General features: G+C 46.6%; 1 protein-coding gene across 5 annotated transcripts in view; it reads right to left on the reverse strand.

Moving 5' to 3' along the window:
• Positions 1-8,015: 8,015 nt before the first annotated feature.
• The window catches only part of PRDM11 (PR/SET domain 11), a 48,334-nt gene continuing 32,271 nt past the window's right edge, over positions 8,016-24,078 (reverse strand). For 3 of the 5 annotated variants that reach the window (XM_058025487.1, XM_058025486.1, XM_058025489.1), the window contains 3 exons: positions 21,828-22,015; positions 18,080-18,730; positions 8,016-17,243 (listed from right to left, as the gene is read on the reverse strand). In XM_058025487.1, the coding sequence (XP_057881470.1) occupies positions 15,079-17,243; positions 18,080-18,730; positions 21,828-22,015 (3,004 nt within the window). In that variant the 3' untranslated portion in view covers positions 8,016-15,078. Of the gene's footprint in view, positions 17,244-18,079; positions 18,731-19,494; positions 21,267-21,827; positions 22,016-24,078 lie in introns of those variants that run through there. The other 2 variants (XM_058025490.1, XM_058025488.1) reach the window with 2 other exon arrangements.

A 24,078-nucleotide genomic window follows, 5' to 3' on the forward strand; every position in this document is an offset into this window, starting at 1 on the left:
GCCCAGGCACAATGGGTTATGAACTGGGAAATGAAGTTCAGCTGGAAGTCAGTAACTAGGGGTGACTGGGACTGGTCGGGAGACTGACAGAGTTTAGCACCTTCAAAAATGACCTAGACAATGGTGCAGAGCATGGCCTCGGCAGGTTTGTACGTGATGCAAAACTTGAGTAGTGATTGATACACAAGGCAGTTGTGCTGACATTCAGCGGGATGCTGAGAGAAATGCTGGAGAAATGCTGGGCTAACAGGAACCTCCTGAAATTCAACAAGGAGAAGTGGCACCTGAGGAAGAACAACATTACAGTGCAGGGGTGAAGGCTGACAATCTGCAAAGGAGCTTTCCAAAAAAGGACCTGGGTGTCCTGGTGGCACCAAGTTGAACATGAGCCAGCAGTGTGGTCTTGCAGCAGAGAAGGACAACAGTGCCTTGTGCTGCATTAAGCAATGCCAGCAGGTCAAAGGAGGGTGAGCACCATTGAGGGCACTTCTGGAATGCTGTGTCTGTTGCTGGACTCCCCCGGGCAAAAAGATACGGAGATTCTGGGAAGAGTGCAGCAAATGGTCATGAAGATGTTTAAGAGACTGGATCATCTTCTATACAACAAGAGTCTGAGAGAGCTGAAACTGTTTAGATCAATGAGTACAGATACCTGATCTGGGAGAGGACAAAAGAAGACGGAGAGAGACTCTTCACTGGTGGCCAGTGACAGGACAAGAGTCAAGATCACAAGTTGCAATGTAGGTAATTCCATTTGAACACATGAAAAATACCAAAAATAAACCTGCTTTTTTACTGTGAGTATAATCAAATACTGGAACAAGAAGAGGTTGTTGGGGGTCCCCATGCTTGGAGACAGTGAAATTTTGATGAGATACAGCGTGAACAACCTGCTTTAGTTTATCCCACTTTGAGCAGGGGTGAGTTTGGACAATATGATCTCCAGAGGCCATTTATATCCTCAGCAATGCTATGATTCTGTGAAGAAACTGACAAGGTTGATGCACACTGAAAACTGTTGTCTTTACACCACTATTTCTTTTGTGGGTGGTGTAGCCAGGAGTTACACGATCATTTTGAAGAGAGCAATAAAATCTTCTTTGAGCAACCAGACAGACAGAAAAGCTAAGTATGCCCATGAGTCTTGCACCCAATATTTTAATCTCTGATATTGATCTGTTGGCTAGAGGGCATGCAAATGAAAAGAAAATTGGTTTCTTGTTTTCTTGTTTTGCTCTTCTTGTATAGGGTTTTGTTTACGAACAAAAAGCTGTAGGACACTGTGAGTAAACTGGACTGTGAGTAAACAGGGGTCTAGTTGATAGTGAATTCTTAATGCTTACTGTGATCCTGATTTGTCTGTAGATGTACCTATAGGTATGGAGTAATCATTTCCATATAAGTGCAGAAATTATTGGAACGTTGGCCTAATTCACGTATAGGTTCCAGGCAGCACTGTTATTTTTGAAGGCTAATGATAAGAAGGATAACTTCACACAATGATGCTATTTGGCTGGCAAGGGAAAGCCTGAAGGGCCAAATATTTGCCTTGCTGCCAACTCCTCTAGTTCTGCATCCTGCTTGTTTCACTGAGCCTTTTATAACATCTTGATGACTGATTGTAAACAGCATTATCTGCCTGTGCCCTGGTGATTCTGGCGCACCCTGTAATAGATATCAATCAATCCTATGGCATTTAAAAGAATAGCTCCTCAGAATCTGACTTAGCTGTTCAAAACAATGTCCTCTTTTACAGCAAATACTGTGTATACACACTACTTAACCACGAATCTGTCTTAGGAGGCAAGCGGTGCCATCAGTGTTAATGAACGGCATTGTTTCCTCCTTTGCTGCAGTGGGATTTAATGGGAAAGAGAGAAAGAGTGAAAATGCATACATCTGCCCCGGATGGATCATTCTTCTTGTCTGGCATCTTAGCCTGCAAAGAATGCTCCTGGCCATCAGCACAGCCCGAACAAAGGCTGCCAGGAGCCCCTGGGAGGAGGCGGCCGCTCGCCGGGGCTGACAGCGGGCACGTAACGGGACGCGGAATGCTGCGGACGTGTGGTACCCGAGGGGCAGGGGCGCCCAGCCCGGCCCTTTGAACTCTGCTGACGGGGGCTGTGTGTCACCCATCGCATTCCAGCGTCTGCCCGCGCCCTGCCCTCGTCCCTCACAACAGCCTGAGCAGCAGTACCTGGCTGTGCCTGAGCCTCAGCACCCCAAGGGCCGAGGCGCGACACTGTCCCAGCAGACGAAGGGCTGGAATGCTTGTGGTAGCTGACAAAGTCATGAAGATAAATCCGAAGTATTTGGAAATGCCATTGTATCAAGCAGCTTCAGCAACTTGAGCTGCCAAAGTATCACTGAAGTGCACTAAGGACAGAGCCAGACAGACCCTCTGTTTTCAGCTCCTGAAGCTGAAAATGCAGGAGCATCAGCAAGCACCACTGTGTATTAAATTAAAGGATGCTGCTTATAAATTGTGTCATAAGAGAAGAAGCAAAAAACCCCAGTTATGGCAATTAATGTTCCTAAGACATATGTGTGACCAAAAGCAGCCACAAGAGTCCCCAGTGGCTAGTTAGTGGCTGGACTGATTATTTTGCCTGTTATAAGAATTAACATGAAGCTGGAAGCCAAGAGACTATAGGGAATAGGGAAGGAGAAAACAAACAAACAAACAAACAAAAAAACCATGGTGGGAGGCAGTCTACCTGGTTAGAATGAATTATCCTTTTCACTAAAGGTCAGAATTGTGAGTTTAAGGACAGGGATTCACAGTCCCTCATCCAGTGACAAAGCACAAACAACCAGATTACTGTAAAAAAGCCTGAGAAATGCAGCTCCCAGTATATTACCCAGCTTTGCCTGGGAAAGGTGACCTCTGCTCAGAGGAGGGGGCTAAGAGGCCAGAGGAAATGACTTGTGGCTACGTTGAGTTCCTTTGTTACAATATAGACTGTAGTCATCTGTTGTTTTGCCTCAACCTGCCCTCAGAGCTAGATCTTCCTCCCTAAAAACGATCTAGTTTGATTTTAAGCAATTTTTCCTACAGTAGAAGGATTAATAAGCACAAATCATCAATAATCACTAAAATATCTGGGATGTTTTAGACTCATTACTACCCTCAGCACCCTTCCCCAGTTGTAAGGGGAGTGGTTACAGCTGGTGCCCTGTAAGGGTAATATTTTTTCCGTGCAGGGTTTTCTCCTCAATTGTTGTCCCAAATATCCTTGCATGCTAATAAGAAACATGTTTGCTTTGCAAAGAGGTAATACATCAGAAAGCAATGGAAAATTCCTTTCAGCAGGACTGGGAAAATTTTCAGGCTCAATTATTTTCTGCCAGGTACTGATGGGCTTTCAATACCTTGAACGGCGGTAACTTGTATTTTGCTAGTGTCTGTCTTCATTATTATCTGGCAGTAGCATTCAAAACCACTTTTTTTTTTTTTTTTCCCAGAATGAAGTAGGTTGTCATTTGGGCCCTAGAATTATAGCACAAGGTTTGCCCAAATTTTCCTAATGTCTAAGGTGAGTCGACTACAATGAGATTTATTAAGAACTGGAAGCTAAAGTGGCTTGGACCGTGCTTCTTGAACTCTTTTGAAGGTCAGTTTGAAGTCTGATTGAATTAAAGGACACAGCTTTGACAGCATTTTTATGTGTTTCAGAATTTAACTAGGTATTAAAATGTATTTGGTTAATTTGTTGAAAGATAAGCATGATGAGTAAATAGTAACACTCAACACATAATATTATTTCTTCTGTTTTCAATATGCACAAGAAAAGTAGCAAAGTGAAATAGTGATTTGTGGCCTTCCAGCATGAGGGGGCTTTTCTGCTTACTTGTTCCTTTGGTGTCCCAGTGCGTTTATTGTACAAGGCCAGATATTGTTTGTCAGGACTTTATATTATTCTCACAGTCCAATGCACAAAATCGGAGCATGATGCTCAGCCATTGTGTCTTATATTACAGCACAACATGTAAAACACTGCAAGTAAATAATTCCAAGCTGTACCAGTGCTGTGTCTGCATTGTTTACTCTACAGTAAGTCCCCTCTGCTTGCAGCTCATGTCAGGGTCACGGAGTGCTGGCATGAGCCTACAGAAGATGCTCTGAAGGGTGTCATCAAAGGATGGGTGTACGAAGAGAAGAGGAGGAGTCAGCAATAGAGTCCTGTCCAAGGGCAAGCACAAGAAATCTATTGGCCTTTTCAGCAAGGTGGCAGCAAAACAAAGCTCTAAAGGAGCTACAAGAAGATTAGAGAATGGGATCTGGGAACCAGTTTCTTCCCAGACACTGGCTCCATCTCTGAAACAAAACTAAGAAGTGAATTTAGAGGGGTTTTTTTTAAGTTATTATTTTGTTTTTTGCCAGTCTCAGTACTTTCAAGTTGGTGTTGATGATACTCTGTAAACCATGCATTCATTAGGAGGAAATCATGCTTGGCTGACCTAATACAATCACCAGAATTAGCTGGTTCCTAACAAGACACACAGATCAAAAACCTGCACATAAAAGTAAAAGAAAAGAGATTTTTTGAGCAGGAGCAGGAAGTATTTACCTCACTGACAGTTTGGGGGCACTCTCACCCATCACAGTCAGCGTTAAAGCACAAGGAGAGAAAACAAAGCCAGTCTGCAGAGCCCCAGGCTGTTGCTAGCTTTGCAAAGAGGGGTGCCTGTCAGCTGCACAGCGAGGCAGATGGCACTGAAGAATTTACTGTAGAGACGAAGGCAAAAGCTGTATTTTTGCTGCACAGTGAGCTGAATACGGGTGGTGCATCTGCCAGGGACAATCCTTCCCACCTGGGGGATTTGCACAGGGTTTCTCAGTAATTCCCAGCTCAGCATATTGAACAGCAGCAATAACTGCCACAGAACCATTCTTCTCTTAACCCTGCTGTTCATTGTCACTTCATATTTATTAGAAGCTTTTTTCCCCCTACAGTATTTAAAATTAAACTGGGATTGTCCTGTAATCCTCTGTCTGCCAATAGAGTGTAGCACCTAATCCAGCATTTATATCACAGTATTGCCAGTGCTAGTGAAGGTCTGCAGTTGGCTCCTCCACTTCCCTGAACCCTTAGTGATCACTGAATGTGGAATGAACCCAGAGAGGACAGAGCTCCGAGACGCCCCTGAGAAAACAAGTCGCACCTAAATCCAACACACTAGCCAGTTCTCCAGACAGCTCTCCTGGACACCAACAAAGTGCAGTGGTGGCCTGGAGGGCAGCTCTGCCACTCCTGACACTCTGCTGCACGTGGCTCCCCATCCCAGCCCTGGCACCTCTGCCAGGCACTCCCCCCCGTGTGTCTGCAGAGGTACCACCAGTGTCCCCAGAAACAGGGTGTCTGGCAGCCGTGCAGACAGCACACTTGTTTTTCTCCTTGATCAAAACAACTTCAAATAGAGGACTTCAGAGAACCAAAAAGTCTAGCTAGCACATACGCTGTGCTGTGGGAGCCTTTGATTATCCAGCAGATATTTTTAGAGCCCTTTGTAAATGAGCTGTGGCTCCATTTGTGTGGTGTATGGCAACAGCTCTGCCAGAAACAGCCCCTGGTCCTCTGTGCCACTGCAGAGCTGGACCTGGCACTGCCCAGATATCTGCCCTATGATTTAAACATCTTGGGGGCCACCTGTTTAAACCCACCCATGTGCTCCGCTGCCTGTGCTTTTCCCTCTGCCTCAGGAGAGTAAGATAGGGAAGATGGACCCCTGGAAGTGCTGCAAACCTGCTCTTGGCATCATAGGCCCCACACCTCCTGCTTCCAGGAAGAAACATGTCCAGTTTTTTTTGCTAAATGATGTTTCTAGCACCAGCTGCTAACAACAGTCAGCTCCATGGAGCATATCCAGGACACCAACAGAGCTGGGGAAGTGCGTGGCAGGCTTTAGTGCTATGACAACCATCACTGAGGAATTTTTCAATTTCCTTTTCACTCATATTGACATGAGAATCACTGCTCCTAAAAGTGAAGGGCACCTTTAGGCCTAGATCAGATGAATTTTGTGCAAGCTTCCATTCCTGATAAAAGCTCAGATAGTGCACTTTGCTTGCAGGGATCTTGCTTTTAAGTCATTGGTTTGAAGTTACCAGCAAGGAGGCCGATCACTGCCAAGGTTGACTAACTAGAGTCCATAGCACAAAATTGCCTGTAGGAAATGAATTACAATGCAGCAATGCATTTCACAAGCAGTTCTGATTCTTTACACATGGTTGAGCTGCTGAAAGTGAAGTATTGTCCTGCCTTCATGCTGTCAATTGACTAGCAAAAGCAAAAGCCCCAGAGATGAGGCTTTCACTGCTGACTGACAGGTGCCCAGGTTCCCAACTGAAGCTAAGCCCCACCAACCACCAGGATTTTGCTGGGCTTGCTTACTGCTCAAAAATAAGCAATTTCAAATCACTACAGTGAAAGCTACCAGAAAATTACAAACTGTGTGTAATTACACTGTGTGTAACATGTGGTATGTTCAATGAAGTGGACTTTGAGGAAGTCACTAAAACAGCAAACAGCCTTTCCTATCAGACCTATTGGATTACTAATTTGGGGCTATTTTCACTTCTCAGATGAGAAACTGCCACTCACTTCCAGCCCCAGGGTCTACTCTCCATTAAAATTTGGAGGCATTCACTCTGAACTCAAAATTTCTGCACAGCCCTTCACTTGTGGGAATTGATGGGTCTACATGCACGGTTCCCCTGCGCTAATTGGAAAATCAGAATTGCTTCAGACAGGATTAAAGAGCCAGTCCTGTTGATGCTTCCATCCCTACACACTGAAGCTCAGCAATACTATCAGTATCAACACTCAACAGTATGCAGTGCCACACCCAGGATCTACACCCTCAGCTGCACAGCTTGCTCCTTGTTTTCTGCTTCCCTCCACTGCCACATGGACACATTTACAGCTGAGCCAGCAACTGTTTGTGCTGGAATGGCTTTGTTTTCTGCCTGTGTTTCTCTCTAGCTATACCTGTCGCCCAGGGATGGACTAAACCTTTGCAAGGTTGTCCCTGCTTGTACTGCCGTGCAAATCTGAACCATAGTCCCTGTGGTGCCTTTGCTGCAAGGTGTATCCTTTGCTGTGAGGTGTATCCACAGCAGCAGCCAGACTCAGCCCATGGAAGCAATGTTTTCAGCTGTTTGGACAGCAAACACAATCCACAGCCCAGGACTAACCCATGGACCCATGTACTCATTTCAGATATTGGCTCTCTTCCCATTTTGTACATGGAAGATCTTGGGTTCAGATCTTCCATGTACAAAAATACTCTTAATACATCGAACTGTTTTAAAAGTTGCACTTTTAAAAGCCCAGTGTCCAAAAATTCAAAGTCAGCCCTCTCTTTTAAGGATAGAAAAAGCCTAGCTTCCCCTGGATTTAGAGCATTTAGAGATCAAGAAAAGTCTCCCCGTCCTTCAATCCAAACCAGGCACATACGTACAGCTTTGTCAATCCACTTGACAAGCCCAGCCCACCACAGCAAAGCTAAAGGTAATACCACTGCACCTGACTAGAAAGGGTGTGAGAAGCCTCAAGGGCACCCACTCTGCATCCCTACCCAAAAAGAGCATGTGCTGATGTAGCTGCCAGGGCTGACCCAGAGCAGCCCTGAGCTGCTGGGAGGTGCCAGCTCCTGGTCTGCCTGCTGCAGCCCTGGCACAGCACTGGGATAACCCAGCCCATGGGGAAACAAGGCAGCTCCATCACAGGACACGCTGGACCCGCTCCCCAAGGTGAGGACTTCAAAGGGCCGCAGTGGCACTCAGCATGTCAGGAGCCAGTCACTCAGGAGGGAGAACTACCAGCAGCACCCCAGGGGGCTGCAGCTCACCCTTCTGGATTAATCAGCACTGGATCTGCTCTTTATAGCCCTGGGCTGAGGGAAATGGGAGTGCATCAGCTTAGATGCCCTTCATCTGTCAAAATGACATTAACCTCCAAGAACAATTCAAATAACTGGCAACCCAACTTGATAAATTTAAATGCTTTTTTTCTTTTTATTAACAATCATTTTACATTACAAGGATAATATGACAAAAGGAAAGTTCTTGTGTACATACCATGATATATCAACATAGCTCTATTCGTATCCAGTGTCCTAGGTCCTTTCACACAGGTACTATAAAGCATAGTCTGTAAAGTAATAACATTTTAATATCTCCAAAAGAGTGATATTAACATATTAATACATATATAGTAATAGACGTCTAGATATTTTTCTCTCATTTCATATGTGTGTGTGGTGGGTGAGTGGGTGGGTGAGAGATCGCTTGAAACAGTTCAGCAGGGCTGTGCTTGGACGTGGATACGGAGAGGTTTGAGACAAAACCTCATTTTCTGGAAGTAGAAATGCATTTTTGCTAACTGTCGGGTGAGTCTATGAGGATGCCATGACTGGCAGAAAACTCCGTACCCCTCCCGTAGCATTTGGGACATTACAGCATATGAGACGTGGTTCCCCGCGTAGCCCAGCGAGCTTATTCGACATGAGGTGCAGTGCATGGGAGCCCCTCGCCGGGCGGCAGCACCACCAGCAGGGCGGCTGGGAGGCGAGGCCGCGGGCCGGGCTGGCGCGGGTGTCAGTGGCTTCGGAAGGAGGGGGCTGGAGCGAGAAAACTGTCTCTGAGGTTTGTGAGGAACAGGTGCTGAGAGCTCCCCGCCGCTGAGGGGCTGCGGCAGAGCGGGGAGCCGCCGCCGGGCAGGGGCGGCTGAGGTGGATTACCAGTTGTGTGGAGGAGAGAGGCCTGGGAGAGGGCACTGAGGTGTGTGACAGGGCCTGGGGACAGCTTGCACAGCATCTGCTCATGCAAAACCAGTGTAATGATCCATTCGGATGTCGGAATTACAACTCACCCTCCTCCCAACCAAAGTCAACAAATAAAACAAACGGCAAGGAGTGCAGTGGTTGCCAGGCCTGGTGTGGAGCTGCAAAGGCAAACCTCCATGCTTTCCCTCCAACCCTTGTGGGGAAGCAGCTCGCTGACTGACCACCTGCTGTTGGACCGGCCAGAGGCACCTCTCAGATCCTCTCAGGTGTCAGCCAAAGGCTTCAGGATGCAGCAGGGCCAGAGTCCTACGTGTGGCTGAGTGAAGGGAGGGATGGAGGGATGAGAGAGCTGCCCATCCCACAGGCATCAGCAGATACTCAGGGAGGGCTGATCCACCCCCACCCCAGCACAGAAATGCTGGTCATGGGAAAGCAGGTGTCTCTTTGCAGAGGCAGGGTAAGAGGGCTGCGCCCTTTGGTGCTTCAGCCTGGCAAGGTCCGAACGCTGTGTCCTGGGGCCCAAAGGCACACGTGTGACACTGACCATGTCTTCCATACAATCACATCATTCCCCTTCCTCCAGAAAGCCTCCCTGGGCCCCTGGCCAGGCAGACTGCTCACAGGCTGAGGAGCAGCTGTGAGACCTGAGGGAGCAGAGTGGCTCCAGCAGCAGAACAGCAGCCAGCCTGACCCAACAGAGCTGGGTGTGCCTTCCCAACTGGGATCGGGCACTCTTATCCCTATTCTGCTCCGACTTCACGATTCCTTCTCGTTTGCACTGTTCCAGCTCCGTACACTATCCCTGCCAGCACCACCTGCGTGGCCGTAACCTTTCCTCTGCTCAAATCCGCCTTGGCTCTCCTGCTGCCTTTATCCCAGCGCCACGGCTGTGTCGCTGACCGTCGCCTGCAAGTGCACCCACACTCTCGCTGGGGCCGCATGAGTGCTGGCCAGCGCAGGGTCTCCCTGGCAGAGTGCTGGCAACTGCTGAAGAATGCCAGGAGGAACTGCAAAAAGCCACGTTTCCTCAGCACCAGTGCCCGCAGTTGCCAACCGTGTCCATGCAGAGAGACAAAAGTGCATGTGAGGGTGGATATGTGTCCAAGAGTGAACACACAGGCTCCCAGCAAGAGGCTTTCTTGGGAGGACACTCAAGCATTTTCCCCTACCAAGACATTCCATTATTAAACAAACCTTATTTATCACTTGGTTAACATGCCAGCAAGGAAACCCCCTGGCCTAAACACAGCCAAGCCCCTCTCCACAGAGTACTATACATGTAAATGTAGGCCTCAGTGTATGGCTAAAACCATCCCATAGTCCAAAGTCTTCAGTGTTACGTGCCTTGTGCTAGAACACAGGGCCAGCCTTACACAAGGGTGGTTGAGTCTATCTCTATATTATATTTTTATATCTATTGAAAACATAGAAATATATAAATATATAGGATTTCATTTATAGATATATAAGCATGTGATTTTAATCTTTTGTACTGTGTGTATATGTACTGGGATGTGCGTATATACAATATATAGACCATATGCATATGTACTGTATACATACACTAGCTTACATGCACACACATCATACGTGTCTCCAAGGGAGACAGGAATTGCATAGGCATTACTGCATTGGATACAATGGCTGGGGGATTAACGTACCATTTCTCTGCTTTTAAGACCTCTTTTAACAGGGGTGAAAGGGGAATCTGCAAAAGCAGAGGCTGTTGCTGCTTATTTGCAAGCCAGCTGTCTAGGCACTGGTCAAAACAAACAGCAATTCTCATGACATAAGAAAGGAGGGGAACTCCAAAGACCCTGCGGGCCATCTGGTTGAGTTTGTGCTGTGAGAAAGAGATGGACTGAGCCTGAATCATGTCTGAACAATCATACCAGCAAGAGCGTCACCAGTACAGGGGACATGGGTGCAGTTGGCTCAAGACCCAAGGCAAACACCACACGAGGACCCTGCCCACTGTGTCCCCTCACAGCCCCTGTAACTTCTGTGTGCTTTTGCTGGCATGGGAAGAGCTTTGGTTTCCTGTGAGGATTATCCCTGCTGAGGTCGGTCTCGTGGCTGGAGGGCCTGGATCCCTGTGGACACAAGGTGAGCCCTGCAGAAGGACACGTCTAAATGTGCTTCACAGATTTCTGCTTCACAGCAGGGTAAAAGAGGCAAGGAGCCTGAGCAAAAAGTGGGGAAGGGAAATTGGCAACCAAAAATCCCATGGGCTAGAAATACACACCTGAGGGTTTGGAGAAGTGTGCATTATTCACAGTCAGATGCCATAGCTAAGATGCAGGGAAAGGAGACAAAAAAGAGCTCATTCAAGAAAAACTGAATCCTCTGTCCTTGTAGCCTAACCAGTTCAAGACACTGTGAGCAACACATTCAAAACAGCTTCTCTCGCTCTCTCAGCACAGCAGGAAAGGCATTGATTAAACTCAAGGCATGGCAAACTTGGAGCCACGGAGGCCTCCCTCAGCACCCTGTTAAGCCCTCCCCATTCCTGCTGCTGCCTCCTGGCCTCACTGCCACCAGGCTGGGCCCAGAAATACAGGCACAGAGTTGCACCTGGGAAAGGCTTGGGAGCCCTAGGAAGCCAGGGGTGCTCTGCACTGATATTCCTCCCTCCTCCCTATCTTGTCTATGCTGGTAGTCATGTTTCCATCCACAGACTATCCATGAAAGTAAGACCTACAGATATGAGATAGGCAGGTTAACCTGGAGAAAAAGCTTGCAAAGCACCTGCATTACCCTAGGAAAAAGGCCAGGTTTATTTTCTGATGTGTGGGTAACAGGGAATTGTGTTGGAGGAGCTGGGCTGGGCTGGGCTGGGTTGGGCCAGCTGCTCTACCAAGCTCTTGTCTATCCTCATTACCAAGGTAAAGGGTCTCTGACCTTTCCTATCACCGTAACCACAACATCCAGTGGCAGGAAATCACTGTTTGCAAGCAGTTATTTGCTAAAGGAACAAGTGCTCTGCCTGTGTCAGCTGGATGCCAGAGAATATCACCACATGCTGCACATTTCACTGCACCATTAGAAATAAAAGCTGCCAGTGAAAGGTGTCACTGATGAAAGCAGGATTTGCAAGTGAACCAAAGGGAAGGAGTGACAAATAGGAAGAATAATTTCTGAACAGGCCACTGGCAACTTTCACCTTGCCATTTCCTCCCCAGTAGCAAACGTTAGGAGGCTTGGATGGAGAGTTGTAAACAGGCCTCTTGAGCTGCTCAACACAAGCCCTGGGGGAGCATTCCTCTCTCCAAAGGTGTCTGGAGACTGGAGACTGTCCCCAAATGTTCCTTCCCTCCATGTAGGCCAGGCACTTTGATGGGCCTCTATGCCAAGGAGCTTTTGCTGCTGCAAACAGAAAGGCAGGTAATTTTTCCTCTCTACCCACGAAGAGCTATGGAGTTCTATGGATTCTGTGACCTATGCTCACCTTGCCCATCTCCAGTCAGAAACTAAAGGAGCAGCAGTTTTTCTATCTTTTTACATCTCCTCAAGTTTAAAAAGGAAGGGAACCTGCCACCTCCCTAGTAGGTAGCAGCTCCAGAGCTTTGTGGCAGCACCCTGAGCAGAGCCAATTCAAACCATGCCTGGAGAGCTACAAGCCCCTTGTGTGGAGAGATCCCTACTTCATGGTCAGGCCAACAACCACCCAAGGCTGTACAGCTAGCAGGGGGTTTCCAGTTTAATTTTCACTGCTCTGGATGAATGGATCAACTTGATCATAAAATTTGTAAGAAAATACAGGAAAGCATGAAAACAAAGCCATTTTTCATGCTTCCTGGGTGTGTCATATCAACGCCCCTCTGTTGCAACTGTGGGACGCCCTGACCTAGCTTGTGCCATTTCCATGAGGACCACAAGGAAGAGCACCCAGCGCCTGCACCCCTGGCGGCAGTTTGGCAGCAGCTGGGTGGCCCTGGTGCAGCTGCCCTCTCCTGCCCGAGCCAGCCTCAGGCTGCACGTGCTGTCAGAGGTAAGGCAAGGGGTAAGTGCTACAGAGGGTGCTGACCAGCCCTCACAGGGCTACATTCACAGGGTCCACTCTGCTCCACTCGGACCATCTGACTGGAAGGCCCTGTTTTACAGCGAAGGGGCAGTGTCAGGACACAAGGACAGGGCACCACTCATGTTTTGGGTGGGCTCAGTCCCTCCTCAGTCCGACAGGGACAGAGGCAAACACTTCCAAAACCCTGACCAACACCAGCCTGGCTGTTCCTGTGTGGTCTGAAAGTTGAACCAGTCCATAGTGGCTTGGCTGCACACCTCTGCCAGTGCTGGCTGTGAAGTTCTGCTGAAGGCAAAGGGGTTAGCAGGAGGTGAGTGAGACCTAGGTAGAAGTGTGTGTTTTCCTGGGGAAGACAGTGCGTGAACCCTGGCAGTGAAAGTGACTCAGAGAGAGATCAGTTCCAAACATGCTACATCTCCATTGAAAACAAACAAAAAAGTTTAAAAAATAAAATAATATTATATATATATATATATATATATTTATATAAATGAAAAGCTATTAACTAGCAGCAACGGTTCTAGAGATATCTTAGCACCAAGACCAAGGGCAGGGGGGTAACAGGAGAAAGGAAAGGTTCAGTGTTGCTGATACCACCATCATGTTTCCAAACAACACAGCTTGGCACAAAGCTCATCCCTCTGGGAAGTGAGAACATGTTGGCTTGGACACCTTTTGGACAACACGTCTCACTCCCACAATGGTCTGGTCAGGTTGGTGCTGTCCATGCCACATCAGCAGGGCAAGGCACTAGCATCTGTGGAGTTTTTGCACCTTTTTTGTTTGTGTGGGGTTTTTTTTGGTAGGTTGGGGTTTTTTTTTTGTGTTTTTTGTGGTTTTTTTTTCTCTTTTCTAACCTGAAGTGATATTGTGTGGATGGAGCTTGTTTACTTCAAAAAAATAAAACAAAGAAGAGCCCCAAGCCCACAGAACAATCTCTTTGTGATGGAAGGTGCAAGTCCCCCAATTCACATTTCAGCTGGACTCTGCATTCCTTCAAGAAAGGAAGAAATATTTTGCAGGAAGAAGCAGAGCATTCCTTCCTCCTGCTGTCATCAGTCTGCTGTGCTGTGGAACATGTTACCTTGGTCACAAGAGAGTAAGTGAACCTTTGTAGGACATCACACATGATTATAATCCAAGATAATCTTGCATTGATAGCTCCTGCCACCAAACTGCAGCAGATTTTTCTTTCAGTCATTCCAAACAAAACAAAACAAAACAAAACAAAACAAAAACCCCACAACAATCTAGGATTATAAAGACATGGTATAAATAATGTAAATTAGAATATAATTTTTCAGCCTTTGAATCTCCGCCCAGAGATGGCTCTCGACTCATTGGCTGTCTAGCTTCCACAGCAGCCCTGGTTTTGAATGAATAGTTGTATATATATATATATATTTATCTCATACAATATAAAAATATAAATGCAAAAATTTCCCCCTGCCTTCTCTATTTTGCTATTTTATAGTCTGCACATGACATCATGTTATAACATATGTATGATAGACTGGTACTACGGTTATCATAAAAGGAGCTGAAAGCCAAGTATTACTCTACAGCCCAAAGGTAGGGAGAACTGAGAAAGGGGCATCACAGTTTAGTGGAGGCATTTGTTTCTAAATCAGAATAAAAACCCAAAATAATGCCCCCAGCCCTCCTCTCCTGTCGGTAATTTTTTGAGTGAAAAAAGCTTCCACTCAGCTGAAGAGAACTGGGGGCAACAAAACACACGGGTTGCTCTGTCAGAAATTAGAAATCTGATGGTTGCCAACAAAAGGCTCAAATGGCTCAATAACTGGGCTGAACAATGGAAAGAGAGGCAGAGATTGAAACCGAGGGAAAAACAAACAAACAAACAAACAAACAAACAACCCCAAAATGAAACAAAACAAAACAAAAAACAACCCAGCAAACTGGCAACACACATACAAAGGAAACTGCTGGGAGGATGAGGCTGACAAAGACCCGTTGTCTAGCTTATAGGTTGTTAGGTTTGAACATGTAGAGTATGGCCCCAGCACATGCTTCTAAAGAATGAAATGTTGCCACCTACATTGCAGCTGCCATGGTTGGAGACACCAGTAAATGTCTAAACATTGTCTCAATCTTTAAAATTCTGCTTAGCTTCTATCAGACGCACATCGTCTTAAATTTTCAGTGTGGGTTTTTCCTTAATATAGATAATATATATATTTTATATAATATATCAAAGTTTAGAGTATAGATTAAAAAAATTATCTGATCTGAGGCATTCCTTCCTAAATATCAGGGTAAAACTCAGAGCCGTGGTCCATGCTCTGCAACATCGGCTTCTGGTCAAGAGATGACATCCTGCTCAGCATTTCGGCCGAGAGCGCGTAACTGTTGCCTGACTTCTCCTCGAACCAGCTATCGAGAGCCCTTTTGCAATCGAAGTTGGCAATGGGCGGCCCGTTAACAGCAACTGTCAACAGGTCACTGAGCTGCTCCAGCGTCAGCCGGGAGCGGTTGTTCTTGCGCACTCTCTGCAGGGCGGTGCGCCCCTTCTCACAGCAGGCTGAAGAGGTGGGAAGGACTTTGAGGATCTGGACTATTTTATTTAGGAGGGGAAATCTCTGTTTGTATTTACAAATGTGACTGAGCAAATCTTTAAAACCATTTTTGGTATAATAATCCACCTTGAGTTCCCGCCACTCCATCAGCAGACTCCCTCGAGTGTCCATCCCTTCTCGGCAAACTTCTCTGGAAAATGATGGGACTGTCTCCAGGTGTTCAAATATTTGTACCATATCCTCCTTCCCATAGCTCATGAGCTCATCAGTGCTTCTGGGCCAAGCTGCAAGGTCAAATACCTGACAGGCCTTCACAAATGTCCGGCTGCGGGAATCAAACCTTTGGGCTAGGATCACCTGGGTCTTCTGGCAGATCTTTTCTCTGATCGACTGGAATTTGGCTTCAGCCACCCGTAGATTTTTCACAGCAATGCCATTAAAGCTTTCACGGAAGTTTTCCTCAAACTCCTGCAAGTACTCCCCAGGGGAGTCTGCTAGCCGGCTGATCTCCTGGATGGCCTCCTCTATTTTATCATCCACCTGTGACACAAGAAGGTACTCCCCTTGGAAGACGTAGGCAAGGCGTGAAAGCACAGCGATCACATCCAGCAGGAAGTAGATGAGCTTAATCGACTGGTAGTCCATCAGGAACTGCAGGAGGGCCAAGGCAATGGCAGAAGCATCTGCCCTTTGGGTTTGGCCACTGACATCTTTGAGATGGGCTACAACCTCAAGGTAATCCTTGATGAGAGCGTTGAGCACGTTCTGCTCCCCAATGATCCACTTCACTGCTCGAATGTCCCCCAGGAACTCAGTCTCCTCACACAGAGTGGCAGCAGTGACCCTTAACTCACACATGAGTCGGGGAGAATAACGATAGAAACTGAGCAGTTGCTTCAAATTGTTTTCTAGCTCCTCCAGACATGGTAGTTCCTTCCCACTAATGGCATCCAAAATTTCCAAGTGGGGCCTATGCACCATAAAGGGAAGACAGAGAAGCCAGGGCAAGGTCTTTCTGATTGTCATGAACAAGTTGGCTCTCAGGCTGGCGGTAATGTTAGCACCATCAACTCCCAAGCCGATAGTTGGCTTCTCATCCTGCAATCGTATTCCCAGGCTGGAAAAAGCCCGATCTAATGCTTGAAGGTAACTGTCTGTTGTAGAAAAGCCGAGCTCCTGAAGAGACAGGAATTCAGTTGCTGGAGGCCCATCACTGCTGGTGTACTGCACGTAGACTGCAACTGTATCTGCAAGCAAGTCGTCGCTCTGCCCATCCAGAATGATGCTGAGGAAGGGAGACTGCCGGATGCGCTCCACCAGGTCCTCTCGGAGAGCGCGGGCAATATGGTGAATTAAGATTTGGCAGTCTCCCTCATTCATGTACTGATCCACCACCTTCAGTTCACACTTTCTCAGTAGTTCTGCCAGAGGCCGAAAGTCGTAGTAGGGCCTGCCCTCCAGGGCCAGGTGGTAGGCTGTGTTGAAGAGCAGGGTCATATTTCGGCACATCTCTTCTGTCTTCTCTGGGTGCATCCTGAGCTTGTAAAGCTGCAGGCACTTCTTGTGGAGGTTGCTCTGGCTGTGAAGCTTTATCGTGTGTATCTTGAACTGCTTAGAGCCAATGATGAAGGCTGAAGTCCGAGAAGATTGCACTGTGTACTGCCTACAGACATGGCACCACATCTCATTCAGTGTCGGGGAGTACCGCAGAAACCAAAACTTTTTAAGCCACTCTTGCTTGAACCGCCGTATCCTCCGTCCTGTTGCAGAAGACATCTTAGAAGGCTCATCTGTAGCAGCAATCATATCATTGGAAACTGATTCATCAGCAGAATCCACCTCTTGGTCATCATCCTCCATGATGGTGGGAACTGAGATGATACTTTCTGAAGCTGTAACAAAAAAAGGAAAAAAAGGAAAAAATATGGTATTTACAAAGTTGCTGAGCTAGAGAAGCATCCTATTGGTGACAGTAAGAGCACTGCCCAAAGAGCTGGCCACAACGTCTCTTCTCCTTCCCACAATACATTATAGATATAATTTTAATAATGACTTTGAAAGGAAAAGAAATCAATATCTCTGCATAAGAACTTTGTCTCCAACATGCCACAATGAACAGCAAAAAAGGACACTAGATCCTGGCCACTTGAACAATACACTGTGTGACCCAAATATTCCTTTTACTGAAGGCTCCTGGCTGCTTGACAGCATGTTCCTGGAGGAAATTAAATGTATCTTCAAAAAGGCAAACGTGGTTGTGTTAAGGCAGTGGAGGAAACAAAGAGTGATTTCCAACAAGGGACACAGCAGGACATAATTTCATACACAAAGAGAGCACATTTCAGCAATACAACAGAGTCATTCATACTTTCTTGGTAGCATATGAGGCATTGTGGAAGGTCTTCCGCTGAAAGAGAATGCATCAAAAATACAGCAAACAAACTGTCTGCAATGGAATGTCTTTTTTATTGGCAGTGCATTATCAATTACAATGGCAACAAATAGAGCAAATTGTCATACAGAGTCTTTCCCAAACAGTTTTCCACTGTACCCACAGCATCAGCTCCTGGCCCACCCAGTCACAAAACCTGACAAAGAACCTTCCATGGAACCACAGGTTCACCTGAATACTCAGAGCAAAATGCTTTAGATGGGTACACAGCACACAGGCATCTCACTACTCTCCTTAGGCAGGGTTTGGAGAATGCTCTAACTCGGCAAGGCTTACCTGTGGGGTCTGAGAACTCTTGGAGCTCGGGTACCTGGGGCGGTAACACGGGTGCCTCGGGTAACTTCCCAGATCTCAGCATGTCTAACTCAGCCTGCAGCTCCCGGATTTTCTTCTTCAGCCGGATGCAGTTGGGGCAGAAGGACGTGGTGGGGATTTCATGGGAATTGCCTTGTGCAGAGGCCAGTGACAGCTCAGTGGGGCTGTCTGCTTTAAGTGACAGGGGCTCTTCTTCCTCATCTTCAAGGATGCTCATCTCCTTGGCTGAGATAAAAGAGGAACTGTGAGGGACCCTCCATTCGCTCTCCCTCTGGTTTCTGCTGAGGCTCAGAGAGCCATGCTGCATGGCACTGCCACACTGCTCAAAGATGTCTTCAGCCTGGTATTTAGATGCTCTTCTGAGGGGAAGTGGTGTACTTGTTGTTAACTGGTTGTCTTCAAACTTGGCAGACTCCAAAGAAGCCTCCAAGACATCTTTGAAGATGAGGTCAATTTTTTTTTTCTTTGTTTGGGAGTGGGATTCCCCTTCGTCACAGCTGCGCTTGTAGGGGCTCTTCCCCTGCTTTAAGGTAGTGAACTGGAGTGCTCCTCTTGCATCCTCTTGGTTTTCTACATTCTTTTCTGAGTTTTCATTCTGTAACATTTTTTCTCCTAGAATGGAAAATGAGGGGTGGGGATTATCACTGGGAACAGAGCAACAACCCTCAATCTAAAACTCAAACAAAAAAGAACAAAAAGGCAGACTGAATCCCTGCAGGTCTGCATATTATGTTACAAGCCAGGGAACTGACACAACTCAGTGGAAATTGAGGCTTGCAAGAGGAGAAGCCCCGCTAATGGGCATGTCTGCAAAAACAGAGACAGTCCTGGGTAACCACAGCAGAGTAGAACCCACACACTTCAGAGAAGAGAAACTACAGGCAGCTTGTTTAACCTAAAGGTATAACCAACCTGCGTTGGAAGAGGACTATGAGGTGAATGACTGATCATAGTGGAAACTATACCCAGAGCCTAAGTGCTATTTTGGCTGGCTGGAAGTCCTGTGCCTGTTTTGACTTGGTAAAAGGTATCAAGCGTACAGCAGTGCAGCGAGAGATTTACACCATTTCATGACAACCCCAGTGTCTGTGCACGCCATGGCACAAAGTTTGCAAGCCCCTTTACTCTTGTTCAGTTTGGAGGCTGCTCCAGAAATGCAAAGGTAAAGGAGTAAAAACAACTTGCACACTTAAAACCTAAGGTACACATTGCCAACTGAGCTACAACAGGTGAATGCCCTCCAAGGATGGGACATCTAGCTTGTCCTGGTGGAGTCTGAGAGCATGACCATTCAGTAATTGAAAAAAAAATATCAAAAGTAACCTCATATAAATTATTAATTGCTTATAATAAAGGGAATAGCCAGATTTCCTTACCTGGAAATTCAAAAGACGATACGTTTGGCTCAATTTCCATCACTCTTCTATCTTGTAAATAACTTCAAGCATTGATGGCTTCCCAAACAAGACGCTGCTTTATGCTGATTTTTGATTTTGTTTGCTTAAAGTGTATTCATGCTTTCATAAGAGTTATGGAGCAAAAGCTACCATTCCCTCTCTAAGGAGAGCAATGCTAAGAATGCAGAAAAGATGCAAGACTCGAAACAGAGTAAGGCACTGTAAAAAGGGCTGGCCTGAATGGATGGGATTTTGCACTGGGTTTGGATGCTGGCTGGGAAACCCAGACACTTCTTTAGGGAATCCATAACAACAGATCTCATTTTCAACACATTGATGAGAATTTCTATGGACAAAGCTTTTACTCTCTCTCTTAGTATTTCCCCTGTTATGGACCACAGCAACTATTGTGAGAGGTAGTGATTTAGAGAACCGGTTCTTCTTTCTTGGTGATTTTGTCCCCCAGCCAGGTGAGTGCTCCAGCCCTATTGAAAAGCTAGAAATCACAAGATGATCCCTCATATTACTGGTCTCAACTCCAATGATGAGGCGGCTCAGAAACAATCAGCAGAAGCAAAACCCAGGAACCATGTTATTTTTCTGTGAGTTCGTAAAGTGTGCCACTTCCTTTGACAGACTCATCTGCAGGGATTTGAAATCTTTTAAATAGAAAGTGACTCAGCAGATTTTTGTGCTGCTTTCTGACCACTTCCCAGTGCCCTCCCAGTGGAGGCTTTGATGTCTCTTGCAAGTCTAGCAATGGCCCAGGTGATGCTCCATTTTAACATCTCTGTGCCCCTTCTGTGAATGCAGGCTGAGCCCAGCTTGCAGCAGGATGAGCTCACCAAGATGTCAGGGGGTTTCTGGAATGGTCTCTGTAGCCACATGAGTCTCTACCTGAAGGTGCATTAGGCTGTGGCAGGTTCTGGAGAGTCCTGAGGCAGATCTTCACCACACTTGTAGCACAGAGCAGGCTGTGAGTTACCGTTTCAGCTCCCACAAACCATGACACCATGACAATCCAGGACTAAAGGCATGTCTGCATGACAGGGCAATAGCTCGTAGCCTTGGTGGCCCTGTAGAGCAGCTGCTTCAAGGGCACAGATTGTCTCTTGCTGTACTTTCAGAAAGCACTAGGCCATCTGGATGACTAATGTGTGCATGTTACAGCAGCAAAATCACTGCAGCCTGTACCTAATCACTCACTGGCGTTCATTAACATAAAAAAGCAAATTCATACCAATGTTAATTCAGAAGTGGGAATTACCCAAGTACAGCCACCACGATGTAACACTGCAAGTGCATAACAACCCTAAGGTGATAGAGATAACCAGCTTTTTCAGGACAACTTGTCCACCCCATGACTGAAGAGGAGACACCTTTTACCAAGTCAAGGCAGCAACAGCAGCTGTGTAATAATATACTCAGGAATGATAATTACAAATTATATTTAGTGTGGCTGCCCCTCTGAGGCCCTGCCATTCTGCATCTAGCCTGGAAAGAAATGTTCCTAATTAACTTCAGGTATCAGCACTGTACAGATGAACAGATGCATTAAGAATTTTTGCTTTCCTCTAAAGCTTCCTGTATTGCTGACAATACGTGGGCCCAAAGAACTGCTGGGTTTGATTCAACATTGCTACTTTTTAGACAAGATAACAATTTTTATCCAAGGAAGAATCAGTCTGACAAGTACAAAGCCTCCTGTACGTTGTACACACATTCTAAGGTTGTGAGACTAAGGAGCTGATGTCGCGCTGATCCCAAATTATCTTTCTGAAGAAAGAGGAGATAAATTAAACGAGGAAAATGGACATACAAACACACCAAGGAAATCTCATTCATATGGACAGAAAACCAGCCACAGCTCCCTCAAACAGGGGCTGCTCACAGGAGCCAGAGAGAGCAGCATGTTCAGAGGAAAAACCTAACTCTGTCTTGTAGGATCATCAGCTTGGCAATCTTCGGGCCAAAAAGTCTTGTGACAGGGGTGCTCTGTGATCCCTGGGCATTGCATCAGGCCCTTCCAGCACACACACACACAGCATGGCACAACACAACACACGACGTGACACATCACAGCACAAATCTTTCTTTCATGATCTCCATGACTGTGGGTATCTTACTCTTCTTGTACACCCATCCATCTGTGCCAGACAGAGCTGGGGGCTCTCACCCGGAGGTGCTCTGCTTCTAGAAATGCAGTTCTCCTCACACAGCCTCTGCAAAACCTACTTCACCCACCACACTTGGCCCAGCTGTGGGGCAGCCTGAGGGGATCAGGAGAGAGGATGGAAAGGGAAGGGACTCACCACTTGTGCAATTTCTGTTCATGGTTTCCTGGGACATACTGTGCAACCGCTTCATGTAATCCTCACTGTACCAGACCCGCAGCTTCTCCCCAGGGTGGATGTCACGGCAGGCACGGAAGTAAATCCTCTCGCTGTGCTGGAAGGCCATCAGGTTCTGCTCCCTCTCCTCCCGGGAGATGATGACGTACCTGAGGGCAAGGGGACAAGGCAGGTGTGAAGCACAAACTTCTCTCCTGTGCCCCCCCTTGCATCAGAATGACAACCATGAAGAAGCCAGAATGACCTCTGGAGAGAGAACATCAACACAGCCAGGCTGGAAAGCATGGAGTTATAAGCAATGGTGTGCAAACGAGCATGGACACCCAGGGAACACTAAGCCAGTGGGGCTGTTTTTTGCTGGGGAAGGGATGACACAAATGCACATCCAGTCTGAAGGGATGTCTGCCAGCAAGGGTGACAGACTCTACCAGTCAGAAATATCTTTGCCTAGTGATGGAAACAAGGACTTCTGGACTCCTACCATCACTTCACGTCCCAGGGCTCCCTCCCTCGTTCTCAGGAATACCTGGAATACAGAAGGGTTCCCCTGCCTGCCTGCTTCCCAAAAACACTGCCTTCCTTTTTTGGCTGGTAACAGATTTGCTTGCTTCTGTCCTTTCAGGCAAGCAGAATTAAGATTCTAAGGACAGAAACATGGATACCTAATGGGCATGGGAGTATGTGCTGGTTGTCCAAGGACATACCAGTATTGGAAGGTTTTGCACTTCAGAGTTCAGCAGGGTGCGACAAAAAATACCAATTCAGCTCTGCAAGTGGAAACCCCAACACCACATTGTGGGGATCTCCTGGCAGTGCTAACAAAAAGATCACTTCCAGAGCATGGGATTTATTTTCCTGATTTAAAACAGCTTCATGTCAGCTCTGCAGAAATGTATTTATTCCTACTGCAAGCAACTGGCCCTCTGTGCAATTTGCTAAGACAACGATCTATCACTAAGGTCATATTACTTGCTCTCACACTCCTCATATTCCTGCTAGAGGACATGAAAAAGGCTTGGTAATACTAGTTCCAGTTGCCACCAGCATGAGCTCACAACAGCTACCCAGGAAAGAGGCCCCATCACAGCATGTGTAGACCCCAAATCAGACATGAACAGCTCATAGCTAAAACTTATTTTTCTCTTATACTATTTGCCTCTGTTGCTCAGCACACCCTGCTGCAGCAACCTCAGCAAAGGCAAGGAGCCTGCAGGGGAGCATATGGCTCCTCTGACATCTGCTGCAATTAGTCCTTGCCTAAGTTCCCTAATGTATATACAGGTATTTCTTTGGCTTAAGAAATCTGTCAAATGTTTTGAATTTTCTACCTTCTCTAGCCATGTGAATGCATAGATAAAGACACAAGTCCACCTGCACGTGATCCCACTAACCCACACATATAAGGTCACAAACTTGGTGAAACTTCCCACAAAACACAGAAAAGAAGTCTGCAGTGGCAGTGTCTCAGACTGCCTGAGGCTCTGGTTTTAATGTTAAGCAACTGTGCATGTGCCTGCAAGCAGTTGTATTTTTCCTAATGTCTGCTACCCAGGATTCTCTGCCATCTTCAGTAATTATTTAAACAGCAGACTGGTACTGCCAACATTGGCTTTTCTTAACCTTTATTTACTTCTGATCACAAAACAAAGGAACTTGTTTGTGTATTTGAGAAGGAAGAGAGACCTGGACCAGTGGGGTGGGAAGGAGGTCCTGCAACAGCACACAGCTGTCAGGCTATTGCTTTTGTGTGTTAGCTATCACTATTCAAAAGGTGAATGCATGCCTTCAGCCAGCCATGAGATCCACAACCCTTGAGACTGACCAGTGTGCTGATGCCTTGCAGCACAGGAGATCCTAGAGGATGCTCTCTCCAGTCCAAGCAAAATGTTAGGATGCTTCCTAGCACCAGCTAAGGAGAGACCCTGCTTTGCATCCCACCATCCACAACACATCAGGCTGCCCCTGTGAAGATTTACTAACCTGAAGTCACTCAGAGATCCTTAATATAACATACATGACCTTTACATCCACAGCCAGTGGCACCAAGGAATTCAAGCAGCAGTGGCAGTATGGTATAGTGCATTTTCAGTAAATTGTGTTTGACAGTGAGATGTAGAAAATACTTTGAATGGGAAGTTAACTATTCCCACCAGGGCTCACTTTTATTATGAAGTATTTTGTTAAGCATGAGCTTTTCTGTTCACTGTTCTCC

This window comes from Melospiza georgiana, chromosome 6, assembly GCF_028018845.1.
Source record: "Melospiza georgiana isolate bMelGeo1 chromosome 6, bMelGeo1.pri, whole genome shotgun sequence".
NCBI classification, from domain to species: Eukaryota; Metazoa; Chordata; class Aves; order Passeriformes; family Passerellidae; genus Melospiza; species Melospiza georgiana.